Consider the following 13,484-nt stretch of genomic DNA (forward strand, 5'->3'; position numbering starts at 1 on the left):
ACCTAGTTAAATGAATGAATAACAGGTTGAATGAGTTTTATATGAGAAATCATGGATGTTTGTTAACTGCTAGAATGTTAAGTTTAACCATTGCTGATGTTATAGAGGTTTGTTATATGCTAGAATGGGTTTAGTTTGAGCCGAAAGAAGATAAAACGATATGTTCGTAATTTTACCAGATACAAAAAAGTTGAAACATAAAGCCAAAAGGATTTCAAATTTCCTTAAATTCCAAATAGATGCAATTCCATTTCCTTGGGTGTAATCAAATTCTAAATCCGTCACAAAGAAACTTAGGATGTTTTGTTAGCTATCAAACAATCTTTGGATAAAGGTATTTAGACATAAACAAGTTTTTCATCTCATTCCACCCAATGGAATGTTTTCCATCGACTTTCTTGCTTAGCTCTTGGATACCTTGCCACCATTTGAAAGCCTCTCCTTCAAGTGGCAATGTGCATCTGACTACAACTTCTACTTGTTTATCCACTGCGACATCACAATACTCAAAACCACTTTCTACATCTTCTATCCAATAGCAAAATTCATCTTCATCAAAATCTTCATTAAAAGTTGGTAGAAGTGACTCTGGTTTGATAGATCTTGGTTTCTCCTCTGCAAACTCAAACATCTCTGGCGGAAAATGTACCTCGCATAGATATTTTGGCAACTCCTCATCCATATATTCTAAACAAGCGCCAAGACTTTCATGCATGTTTGACATAGACCAAACATTGCTCATTAATTTATTTAAATCGTTCACCAAAGTTAAAGTGGTACTGAAAAATATAAACAAATGTAAACTTTAGAATGCAAATAATTAAATCCAAAATAATGGAAACTTTAGAGAATATACAAATCTGTGAAACTTCTTTTTCAATCTCTGATGTCCGTATTTTTAAAATATTATCATTCAAAAAAGAATTAAAATATCCAGTAAGTAACCTGGATTCACAGTGTCCTTGATCCATGTCTTGTGTCACCTTCCCTGCATCAAAGAATTTAAATTCAGCATAACAAACAATTCCCAGTAGATTGGTTATTTTTTCCAAACACAACTCTAAACTTGGAATAAAATATAAACTCATCCTAATAAAACCTTAAAGCTTTGAACAAAAGGATTTAAACCTTATTCTTTCAATACTGTTTCTCTTTTTGAAACATATATATATATATATATATATATATATATAGAGAGAGAGAGAGAGAGAGTTCTATGTAACAACAACTTCAGAAGTATAAAGAAGAAGAAAAAGAGAAATTAGCCGGATGTGAAAACTCTACACCTAGTCAGATTAATGACAAATCTAGGGTTTTGGCTGTTCTGTTCTCCATAGAAGAAGACAACACCGGTGCACAAGGTATTACATAATTAACTAAGTGGTTAGCATCACCACATGGAGATTCTAAATAACTTAACTTGTTCTGTGTGTTTATTTTAAACTATTTGACTTTGCATTCTAAAGATTTTAAATACAAAGCATGATTTTTTTATATGAATCGTGTCTGTGTATCTAAAATTCTAATTGAACGTATTTACAGTAACTTCTTGCAAAAGAATACATCCAAACCTGAGTCATTCTTCATTTCCCCAACCATCTGCAGTTTGTTGACTTTTGAACCCTGCTGCACAGTAGAATTAGAAAGCTCATCTTAATTAAGAGAACAAAAACCAAAGCCATGCCTTGTGATATAAATATGCATAAATAATTCACCAACTCGCTATATTGATGCAGATTACATATGCTCATGGTATGAGTGTGCAGATGAGCATAAACTGACGTACTCATACTTAAGTTGCTGTGGATGCCATCAAATGTTAAAGGTTTATCATTGGTTATTCAGCTGCCTCTTCATGGTTGGAGATGTTTAAAAAAAAACACCAAGACGATTTATTTATTTCTTATAACAAAACTGCAATAAAGTTTATGAACAAACAAAATCCATAATAGCAGCAAACAGAATAAAACCAATCAAGAAAGTTAACAAATACCAAAAGTATGTTACCAAGAGATTATTTATTTATGTATTCCATCCAATTACTCGGCATATCCATGAAAAAAGCATATAAAACCATTGTGAATTCAACACATACAGAAATTTTACATTATTATTCCACTTTTCTTGTCCGCCTTCAAACCAAACATAACCAAACTACGATGAAAATGAAAATGAAACAACTTTGTAAAGGCATAAAACTAATTTTTCGATCAATTTGAAACATCTTTATGCCTAAATTTGATGCAAAATAAATAGACTTAGTTTATTTAGAGTCGATGAATCATTGAAACTTATATCAGAAAGAAAAAGAAACACAGAAAACAAACCCTAGAAAATAACTAAACAAAACCATTGTCCTCGAATCAGGATCGGGATCCGTATCATAAATCACACAGTAATGAAATTAGTGGACTCGGAAGATTAGGTTTTCACGATAACCGTTATTCCGTGAAGCAATCGTCCCCTGATTTGCCGGCTTCTCCTCCGCCTCTACGCTGTACTGCAACCCTAAGATGGAGATGAATCAATTTTCATACGCGTAAGGCGTAACATCAAACCCTATCCACTGGGCCGAGGCCCATTGAACTGTGAAACAGATACCCAATCGACCAATCACATATATTCTTCGTCCCTTGTGAGTTTATATAAATCTTTCTTGATTCTAAATAAATTATTTGATAAAACAAAAAAAAAAAAAAAAATAAGTAGATTAATAAGTTAAAAAAATAATATTGAAAATGAAACATACAAAGATAATATCGGTAATTTATCATTTTTATCTAAACTTTAAATCATTCTTCAAATTTAATTTTGGATAATTTGAACAAAAAATCATTATATTATCTGAGTTGACCATATGCCACAACGTTGAGGGCATGATTTATTTGAAAAATAACCTATGTTTTAAGACCATTATTCATGAAAAATATTATGCATTGGATCATGGGGGCACGTGGCTAATATAAAATTTCCAAAAAAAAACATATAACTTTAACGTTAAGAAGTTGGATTTGTCAACTTTAAATCTAAAAATTATTCATGTTATACCACGGTCGGTCCGTTGATTTTAGGACCCGATGCAAACTAAAAAATGGGCCCCTAAATATATATATTTATTTTTTACTAATAGTAAAAATTCATTAATTATTCCATAACTATTATAATATGAAGCAAAACAAAAAAAATGATCATACAATAGATAATCTTAGGCAACTACATGAATCGCGAGACTCTCCTAGCATTCTTGGAAGCAAAATTGTTCACTAACTCTTCATAATCAATAGTCTCTAATATATCTTTCTCAATAACTATTGTCGTCAATCCATTAAATTTTTCTTATAACATTGTGGACCGTATGTAGGACTTTAACAACTTTAGCTTTGAAAAACTTCTTTCTGCATACGCGACCGTTACAGGAATATTCAACAAGATTCTGTAGGCAATAATTGCATTAGAAAAACAATCGACTTTTTTCATATACTTTAAAACATCAATAGGGCTCATAATTTCACTCGGTAAAAACATATCAAGCAGCTTTAACTCCATATAAAGTTCATGAGAATCGATATCTGATTGCAGTTCACCAGACTTAAGTGCGGCTTCGAGACGGCTACAACATGACTTGAGATTTTTGTCATCAAATTTCTTCAATTTTTTTGGAAACAAGAAACCAAAAATATTTTCATACTCTTTGTATTGTTGAAATCTTGTTTTAAGAGAAGCATTCGCTTGATCAACAATATATAAAAAAGTAATTAACTTTAAAGTTCTCCTCGGCTGAAAATACAACATTTTGATCACTTGAATTCTCATCAAATTGTTTTTTTTCTACTAACCGGCCGCTTTTGAGAGAATATGGATCAATATTCATTTCAATAGAAAGTTCCTTCGCATCATCAATCGCCTTGGAGAACCCTCTTTCTCTAAACTCCTTGAAGTACTCAATTAGCATATTCACTTCGTTAATAGCAACATCGAGAAGCATTGACATCATTAATCATCTTCAATGTCATCACCATCATCAACATCAACACGATCTCCATCGACATTAACATTATCAACATTAACATCATTAATTTGATCTCCTTCAATAACACCACCCAAATTATCAGGAATATCATCACTATATTTTGATTTTGAGAAGGAACTTTAGTTTTTTTTGGAAAAACTTATCTAGAGAACCACTATAAGCCTTTGTTGATTCTTCAATTCTTTTTCTCTTTTTACGTTTTTGACTATCAAATAAATACGTAGGAGGAATAATTTCTGAAAATAAAATAACAATAATCAACCAAATACTCGATAAAAATTAAAATTATGATAAAAGAACTCAAGAAATATAATTGACTATATCAAAATGTTGAATGAGCAATACCAATAACAATGTAAACTAGAAAAAAATACCAATGATTATAAAAAGTACTAATAATTATGAATTATAAATATTACCATTAAAAGGAAAAAAACCGAACCTATTCTTAGTTCATCCTTTGTCTGCCGAATTGCACAAACTCAACAAATAAATAAAAGAGGCTATGGACTAATATATATATATATATATATATATATATATATATATATATATATATATATATATATATATATATAACTTGTGGACACCACGGGTGAAAATTTTAAAAATAATTTAAATTTATTTATAGCATATATGTGTGTAGTCTTCCTTTTTAATTGATGTTTTCCTTTTGGTAACTTGATTGATGAAGATTTTTGAATGATGGTTGAACGACCGGTGGATGTCATGCCAATACCAAACAATGGATTATCATTGTTAATAGATAGCGGTGTTTGAATGTTATTACGAAAAATATAATTTCCTGAAAAAACAAAAATAGAAATTATAACGTTAGGAATTTGTATAAATGTTATCATTGTTAATAGATAGCAGTGTTTGAATGTTATCATTGTTAATAGATAGCGGTGTTTGAATGTTATCATTGTTAATAGATAGCGGTGTTATAGAATCTGTCTATAAAGAAATGCATATCATTTGAAATGTTAGATAAATGAGCTCTAACATTTATATTTGTAGAATGAGAATGAATAGTTGTATGTTGATATACAAATGATTTGACTGAGTTTAGATTTTTCTTATCTGATGTAACGTTTCTGTAGATACTAAATGACGACGACGATTGCAGACATCTATTATCTAATGAAAAAAGGAAATATTGTTAGTAATAAAACCAATAAAATTAATTATTAAAAAAACAATTAAATTTTAGAATTTAGCAATTTGATATAATTTATATAGTTCAAAAACAATTATAAAATAAACGAATAACAATACCGTTATTTGATATGTAAGAAACATGTGTAATAGGTGATTTTTGATGGATAGATATGTTAGAGTTTGCGTTGGATTTTTTATTATCCAAATATAACGTATTTTTATCATTGTTCAGGCTCGATTTTGATAATACAATGGAAATTCCACTACCCCTCGATATATATATATATATATATATATATATATATATATATATATATATATATATATATATATATATATATATATATATATATATATATATATATATATATATATATATATAATATGGAAATTCCACTACAACTAATGTTTTCAAATGTTTAAGATATTCAGCTTTACATTTAAAACTGTGTTTATGCATAAAGTAAAATCGAATACATGAGAAATTAAATAAATTTCATTTTAACCATTTTAATGATTATTCATAATTTTTAGTTTATAATAAAACCCACCTAAAAGTTATCATTATTCCCCAAACGTTCCCCTTACCCTTTTGTTGTAACACAAACGATGAAACAAAAAACCCAAAATTTCGATTACATACACATTTTCACAACCACCATTCGATTTCTTAAAGGGTGTCAATGTTTATCCATGTATATCGATGAAGGAAGATACTAATACACCACCGATTATAAATGTGAAGTGAAGAAAAGCTTACATTGAGTAATACCCGATGTCGAACTCAGAGATTGGTTGAACGCAACTTTGGGGTTTGAAGAAAGCAAGATTCAAGGTAAGAGATGATCAATTGATGGTTAATCTTAGTTTTTTTAACAGTTAATAGATTATGTCGAAGAAATTTTACCTGTTTTTCTTTGTTCCAGAAATGTTGTATCTGAAGATATAAGCGAAAACTCAAGCCGTTCAAAAGAATAAACTCACATTCGTTAATAGCGGAAACACAATAAGGTAGAAATGGTTTTGGTTCGATTTTTGAAACTTGAGTCTTTGTTTAAACATTTGAATTTTGAAATTCCTAAATTTTAGACAAAATCTCGTTAATGATTATTCAGGGGATCATATGAGTAAATAAAACATTTACTTTATTTGATATACCTTATATATTATGAGATTTGTATCATTGTATAGTAAGGTCTTCAATTTTATGTATAATACAGATAATTCATATCTGATCCATATTTCAGTTGTGATCAAAAATTCATGTTTATGTGGGTCACTATGTTTCAAGCTACTTATATTAGTTTAAATCATTGTTCATTTTTAATCAAACTTTATCTTTTTGCATACCTTTAATCCTTATTCCAATCAAAATCACTTAGTTTTTACTACTCCCTCATTATCTTGCAGGCCAAAAAAAAATGGTATGTAACCAATTGCAGAAATCCATATAAGTTATATTGGATTGCAATATACCATAGCCAAGGACAACGGACATTGAAATGTAATAAACTTAAAAAGTGAGTTATTTTATGCACCAAACCATGTCTAATTGTCTAATGGTCTATTTCGGCTATTGATAATTATTTATTATCTATATATCACATTAGATATTATACTATTTAAGTATTTATAATACAGATGAATAGTTAATTAGATTAAAAGGTTAGGAAGGGAAATATTCCAAACTCCATTATTGAAAAAGGAATGGTTTTCCTTTTTTGCTTTCAGATAGCCAGTTGGAGAAGTGGACACTGCTCCCCTTTTTTGACAACGAAGTGTATTATTAATACGATTCAAATGATTGATTGATGATATAGTTTATTAAAACTCTTATAACTTGATGTATAAGTGCATGCATAGATGTTTATTTAGGATTTTATGCAGAAGGGTTAAAATGAAAAATAACAATGCTACTTTTATTTATTTGATTATGATAACATCTTATTGTCATTTTTTTCCAATAGAGTATTTTACTTTTAATTTAGAGTGGTGAAATTAGATGCAGAATGTAATATGTTAATATACAATTCTTCATTAAAAGATGGCAACCCTAAGATGATATCTAGTTGAGATAATATTTTTTGTGTTTTTTTGATTTATATTTCTTATTATTTAACATATCTTTTAATCAACATATACAATACACAATATTTAGTATTTTATAACCAATATTTTTACATTGACATGTAGGTGGTATGTGTAGCCTAGGTAAATGATAATTGGCCAAAAATGGTAATGCACTTATATTGATTAGTTTTTTAAAGTATCATACCTTTATCTATTCCTATTATAACATCCTACTATCAAAAAATTGTTGTTGCACTTTTATAGCAATATATATTAATTTTGCTCTTAAACCACTAAATCAATAACTGTTTCTCTAACTCCCGGAGGAATCATTGGCCCAAAATAAGCTTGTATTTTGAAATGTGCTATAGGTAGTAATGTATATTGCTTATCTACCAAAATTAATCATTTATTGTTTTCTTCAGATATGGAAGAATCTAAAGTTATGGGTAACATTCTTGAAATGTGGTCAGCTAACAAAACCTCAATCTTTCAGGTTTTACTTCAGGTAATAATAATATGATTGAAATTTTTTGTATTTGTATTTGTTTTTGTAAATATTTGATTTGTGAAATTTGAATTGTGTTGTTATCGTCCTCCTGCAAGGCTGGAAATATCAATGAATAAGCAACCTGGAATCAACCGGAATTAAGATCTTCACTAAGCACAATCACAATAACAGACTGGCCTACTTTAGAATAGGAATCAGAAACACCCAAATTCAAAGTCAAATGCAAACAATTGCTACAAATAGAAGTCTATAATGTATGTCTGAAATTAAAAAATAAATGTGGTGTTTGTTAAATAACAAAATTATTCCAAGATCATAAGTGAAATAAATAACAAAATTATTTCTAAATCATAAATTCACATTCAAAAATAACAACTTTTAAAATTGTACCTTCATTTGGTGCAAACATAGCATGAATGAAAGTCAATTAATTTGTAACGCCCCGATTCTCAGGTAATGTTTTGAATAAGAATTTCTTGGTTTTGGTCCTACTCGACGAGTTGGTTGCACTACTCGTCGAGTAGCAACGGGTGGGATCGCGGATTAAGTGATCTACTCGGCGAGTCCATAGTAGGACTCGACGAGTAGGAGCTGGCAGATGAAACCCTAGTTTCCGAGGTTTGCACCCTTATTTAAAGGGACCTTAGCCTCCCTTGGGACTCTTTACAGTCTTAGAGAGCCCTGAGAGCCTGATTCAAGTGTGTGTGTACCTTGTGTGTGTGTGAAGCTTGAATAAAAGAACTTTGGGAAGAGAAAGCTTGGGGAAGAGGAATTCGGAACAAATAGAGTGTGGGAACAACACTATTGGTAGTTATCATCCTCAAAAGGTACCAAATCGCCATTTCTATTGTAAACCCTTCATATTGTTTGAGTTCTAGGGTTTTTATGGATTTTGAAGGTTGACAAGTTGAGTTATAGGCTAGATCTGAAGTTGTAACTTCAGATCTAGACCCTCTCTGAGTCATAGCATCATAAAGTCTCGGATTTGGCCATGTGTGAGGTCCCCCTTGGGCATGAAGGTTCATTAAGAGCTTATTTTTTGACATTTAGAGCCTTTAAGGCAATGCATGTACGTAAAGTTTGCAACTTTACGTGATAAGTATGCCCTAGCAGCCTAGATCTGTGATTTGGAGCCACTGCATGGCTTAAAATAAGTCTGTATGGAAAATGGACTGATTGGACTCAGCGAGTCACAAGAATGAATCGGCGAGTCAGATGAAGATAGTTGTGTACTCGACGAGTTGGTTGAACAACTCGGTGAGTCCGATGAAGATTGTCATGCAACTCGAAGAGTTGAAGAAAAACTCGGCGAGTCGGATGAATTTCCCCAAAGTTTCGTATGCATGTGAACCCGTTGAGTTTTGTTAGGGAACCCGACGAGTGGCCTTAGAGTCTGATCAATAAAAGGGGGGGGCAAACTCGACGAGTCACTCCATGACTCGGCGAGTGGGCGAGTAGCCGAGAGAACTCGGCGAGTCAGGTCAACATTGACTGTTGACCTTGATTGTTGACCTTGACTATTGATCATGGGTTGATTAGTTGACTTTGAGAACAATTAGAAAGATTGGGGATTTACGTGTGTGATTCGTGATAAATATAGGTGGTGGAGTTCGTGACAGTGATCCCAGGCTTGGAGCTTATTTTTGCGAGTCAACATTGCGAGGTGAGTTATCCTCACTATATCGAAAGGGTCCAAGGAACCAAGGCCGGTCCTCAGTTAATATGACTGTGTCATGATTATGTGATTATGATCCGATGGATCGGGTTCAGGATAGACAATATGTTATATCTTATGATCCTTAGGGATTTGTATGATAGTGGCCTTCTAGATAGGTGCTCTAGTCTTGTGTGATTACTATGGTTGATGATCAGTATGATAGACATGTTGATACTTATATATGTTAGTTATGCACAATGGTTAATTGCTTGTTGGTTAAGTTGAGGCGGTCCTGCTTTGTGCTGAAGGCCAATATACTCTATGAGTGGTCCGAGGAGACTGTAGGCCCACGTGGCGGTCCAGTCATGTCGAAGGCTCTGTATAGGTTCTGTTAGACTGTAGGCCCAATAGGGCGGTCCAGTCAGGCCGATGGCCCAGTATGCATGTTGTCGATTGATTATTGGAGATATGATATCTCAGTGTGGTATTGGTATTTTGGGGGTAGCTCACTAAGCCCTTGGGCTTACAGTTTTCAGTTTATTGTTTCAGGTTCTTCAGGAGATCGTGGGAAGGCAAAGGCGTGACCGTACCACTCCTCATCCTTACATTATGATCTAGTTTTGGGACACTCTGATGAACATTGTTTTGGAAATGTTTTGTAAACAATTAATTGTGGTTTATTTTGTTAATTTAAAAAGTTAAAATTTGGCTTGAATTTTGTGGGTGTTACAAGTTGGTATCAGAGCCTTGGTTGAGTGAATTGGAGAAGCACTTATGTGGATCCAGTCTCAAACCAAGGAGATTTTCGGAAAGTAAGTTTTAAAATATGGTTTTCAAATAAAGGAATGAGGATGCACGGGGTAGGATCAGCCGGAGCCTGTAAGTAAACCCCAAAATACCATACAGATATTTGATATTAAGATATGTTAGAACAGCATGCTAGTACTAGGCTAGGGATCTTCAGGAATCGCATGATAGACTTGCATGATTGTATATGATGCCTATTAGCCTAGGGTTTCTTGTTTGTGGAATTGACACCATAACTGTAGATGTTTAGGGTATGCATCACGACTGTGTATAGTCAAGATCTTATAGCCTGAGAATTTCTGATTCGACCTTAGGGTAGGATTGGGTATTTGAAAGTCTATCGGGTCCCGCGCTATGTGCGGCTGGCATAAACTAGCGCTGTAGAGGCTGATGGAAGTTTCATGTATGTGTGGGTTGTGTGGAGCGATGGGATCAGTTGTGAGATAGGCGATGTCCCCTAGTAGTGAGGGTTGAGCGCATATTATGTTGATTATAGTGTTAGGGCGTTGTGGTGATACTTGAGACAAAATATGGGTAGATGTGGAAGGTAGTATGGGCCCGTACTACTGAAAGCACAGGACCCATACGCGTAGCAAGGAAGTCACAACCCCTAGGGTTGAGGGTATTGGTCTCCCGATATTATGTTGTGTATCTGATGTCTTAAGTATATTTTTCAGTATGGTGGTGACGAGACGCTTTGCTACTGGATCTGGATTGGGATCGGGATCCGGGTCGGGGTCAGGATCGGGAGATGGAGGGCACCTCAGCCTGTGGTTCAGATAGGGACTGAGGAGCTGGATGCCAGGATCCGAGAGATTCTGCACGATGAGGTCGCTGCGGATTTCCGTGCACAACTACCAGAGATGTTCGGGTCGATCAAGATCGCGATGGATGAGTACTTTGATGAGCGATATGCAGCTCTGGCAGAAACTGCAGCCGTTGCATCCGTTTCGGCTGTATCTGCGGCAGGGGTTGGAGGAGGAGCCGGCAGGGCTTTCCAGTACCGGGACTTCGATAATACGAAGCCCCCAACATTCGATGGTACGCAGGATGCTATTCGGGCTATGAGGTGGTTGTCTGACGTGGAGGGCTGTTTCTTCATGTGCTCTTGTCCTGCTGACCAGAAGGTCAGATGTGCCCTGAACCTGCTGAGGCTCGGGGCAAAGGACTGGTGGAGATTAAGGACAGGGTCATACACCGACGATCAGCGAGCCGCGGTTACATGGGAGCAGTTCTGGAAGATGTTCTGCACCCGCTACGTTCCCTTGTGTCGAGCGGGAGCGGCTTGCTCAGGAGTTCTTGACTTTGAGACAAGATGGGGAGTCTGTGATGGAGATTACCCGGATGTTCACGGAGAGGGCAATGTTTTGCCCGGAGTTTGCGTCGGAGCAGTCTAAGATGACTCGTTGTCTGAGTATGCTCAAGATGGACATCCGACAGTTTGTGGCTACAGAGCGTTGTGATACGCTCTTGGATCTTCAGGATGCCGCGAGGCGGCTTGAGTTAGAGATTGAGCTGCAGCTGAGGGAGCAGCGTCAGGTCCCGACACAGTCTCAGCCGGCACCTAAGCGGTTTAAGACCGCTAATACACGGTCTGGGGGTCAGCAGAGCCGCACTTGTGGAAAGTGTGGCAGGGTTCATGCGGGGGCTTGTCGAGCAGGAGGTGGGTGCCACAAATGTGGCAAGGAGGGGCACTATGCCAGGGACTGCCGTCAGTCCGCCCCTCCAACAGATACGAGGATTTGTTACCATTGTCACCAGGTTGGTCATGTGAAGACCAACTGTCCGCAGCTCGTTGCCAAGCTAGCGCAGGGTTCCGCGCCAGCTGCTGTGAGGATTGGAGATGTGAGGCCGGTCAAGATGGATCCTTCGAAGGCTCAGGGACGCACCTTCCAGCTTACGGACGAGGAGGCCAAGGCAGCACCGGATGTGGTCGCTGGTATGTTTCTATTCTCTGTCTCAGTTATTTCAATTGTCTTATGCTTATTGGTTGTACCTGTGTTTAGGTGCGTTTTTAGTAAATTCGTTGCCTGCTTTAGTATTATTTAACTCGGGGGCGAGTCGGTCATTTGTATCTCAGACCTTTTCTAGCGGGTTCAGTGCGCCGATGGATGATCTTGAGTGTCCCTTGCGAGTTTCGATCGCCGGCGAGCATGGGGTTTCTGCTTCTTTGGTCTACCAGGGATGCGAGTTGGAGATTTTCAGGGTGTCCTTCTCGATAGATTTGATTCCTATCCCCATGGGGGAAGTGTGCGTGATCGTAGGGATGGATTGGCTTAGCCGTTTTGGCGCTATGATCGACTGTGAGGGACAGTGAGTGGTGGTTCGAATCCCAAGTGGGGGAGAACTCGTGGTTTACGGTGAGGGCACCAGATTGGGATCGGGGTTCTGTTCGGCGGCCAGGGCCCGACAATATATTCAACATGGGTGTACCGGTTATTTAGCGTATGTGGTAGATATGCAGGTCAGGGAGCAACCCTCAGTTTTAGAGGTGCCGGTGGTGAGGGAGTTTGTTGATGTGTTTCTGAACGAGTTACCTGGAGTGCCTCCGGAGAGGCAGGTTGAGTTCATGATTGACTTAGTGCCGGGTGCGGCCCCTATCGCCAAGGTGTCGTATCGTCTGGCACGACCTGAGATGCAGGAGCTATCATCTCAGTTGCAGGAACTGCTGGGTAAGCAGTTCATTCGTCCGAGTAGTTCACCCTGGGGAGCGCCAATCCTTTTCGTCAGGAATAAGGACGGTTTGCACAGGATGTGCATCGACTATAGGGATTTGAACAAGTTAACGGTGAAGAACCATTATCCACTTATGAGGATAGATGATCTTTTCCATCAGCTGCAGGGTGCATCTTGGTTTTCCAAGATCGACTTGAGGTCCGGATATCATCAGGTCAGGGTGAGGGAGGAAGACGTGGAGAAGACCGCGTTTCGGACTCGTTATGGTCATTACGAGTTTGTGGTGATGCCGTTTGGGCTCACCAACATGTTGACAGTGTTCATGGATTTGATGAACCGAGTCTGCAGATCGATGCTCGATCGCTCGGTCATTGTGTTCATAGATGATATCTTGGTGTATTCCAAGACCCGAGAGCAGCATGAGGAGCATCTCAGGGAGCTGTTGGGGGTTCTGAGGCGAGAACGGCTATATGCTAAGTTGATCCGGCCAAGGTGGAGGCAGTTATGTAGTGGGAGGTTCCGAAATCTCCCTCAGATATTAGGAGTTTCTTGGGTTTAGCAGGGTATTATCG

General features: G+C 36.4%; 2 protein-coding genes across 13 annotated transcripts; both read right to left on the reverse strand.

Moving 5' to 3' along the window:
- Positions 1-190: 190 nt before the first annotated feature.
- LOC145028631 (uncharacterized) lies at positions 191-2,587 on the reverse strand. 12 transcript variants are annotated; one of them, XM_078977341.1, is made up of 5 exons: positions 2,440-2,587; positions 1,716-1,914; positions 1,572-1,626; positions 946-988; positions 191-779 (listed from the first exon to the last, which is right to left on the reverse strand). In XM_078977341.1, the coding sequence occupies exons 2-5, from the start codon at positions 1,788-1,790 to the stop codon at positions 314-316; spliced, it is 639 nt and encodes a 212-aa protein (XP_078833467.1). In that variant the 5' UTR covers positions 1,791-1,914; positions 2,440-2,587; the 3' UTR covers positions 191-313. The 12 variants fall into 12 exon arrangements, with proteins under 12 accessions (XP_078833467.1, XP_078833465.1, XP_078833466.1 ...); XM_078977339.1 differs by having other exon boundaries at positions 2,328-2,586; XM_078977340.1 differs by having other exon boundaries at positions 1,572-1,623; positions 1,716-2,587.
- Positions 2,588-3,213: 626 nt separating this feature from the next.
- Positions 3,214-3,991, reverse strand: LOC145030539 (uncharacterized). The gene is made up of 3 exons (XM_078978893.1): positions 3,802-3,991; positions 3,390-3,728; positions 3,214-3,308 (listed from the first exon to the last, which is right to left on the reverse strand). The coding sequence occupies exons 1-3, from the start codon at positions 3,989-3,991 to the stop codon at positions 3,214-3,216; spliced, it is 624 nt and encodes a 207-aa protein (XP_078835019.1).
- Between the last annotated feature and the right edge of the window lie 9,493 nt (positions 3,992-13,484).

This window comes from Lactuca saligna, chromosome 2 (assembly GCF_052625555.1).
Source record: "Lactuca saligna cultivar CGN05327 chromosome 2, ASM5262555v1, whole genome shotgun sequence".
Taxonomy (NCBI): Eukaryota; Viridiplantae; Streptophyta; class Magnoliopsida; order Asterales; family Asteraceae; genus Lactuca; species Lactuca saligna.

Coding starts and splice junctions, on each gene's coding strand:
- LOC145028631 (XM_078977341.1), bottom strand. CDS start 1,790: ATGAGTACGTCAGTTTATGCTCATCTGCACACTCATACCATGAGCATA. Junction 1,627..1,715: donor TGCATCAATATAGCGAGTTG/GTGAATTATTTA, acceptor TCTACTGTGCAG/CAGGGTTCAAAAGTCAACAA. Junction 780..945: donor CAAGGACACTGTGAATCCAG/GTTACTTACTGG, acceptor TATATTTTTCAG/TACCACTTTAACTTTGGTGA.
- LOC145030539 (XM_078978893.1), bottom strand. CDS start 3,991: ATGTCAATGCTTCTCGATGTTGCTATTAACGAAGTGAATATGCTAATT. Junction 3,729..3,801: donor ACAATTTGATGAGAATTCAA/GTGATCAAAATG, acceptor TTGTTGATCAAG/CGAATGCTTCTCTTAAAACA. Junction 3,309..3,389: donor GGTCGCGTATGCAGAAAGAA/GTTTTTCAAAGC, acceptor TGACGACAATAG/TTATTGAGAAAGATATATTA.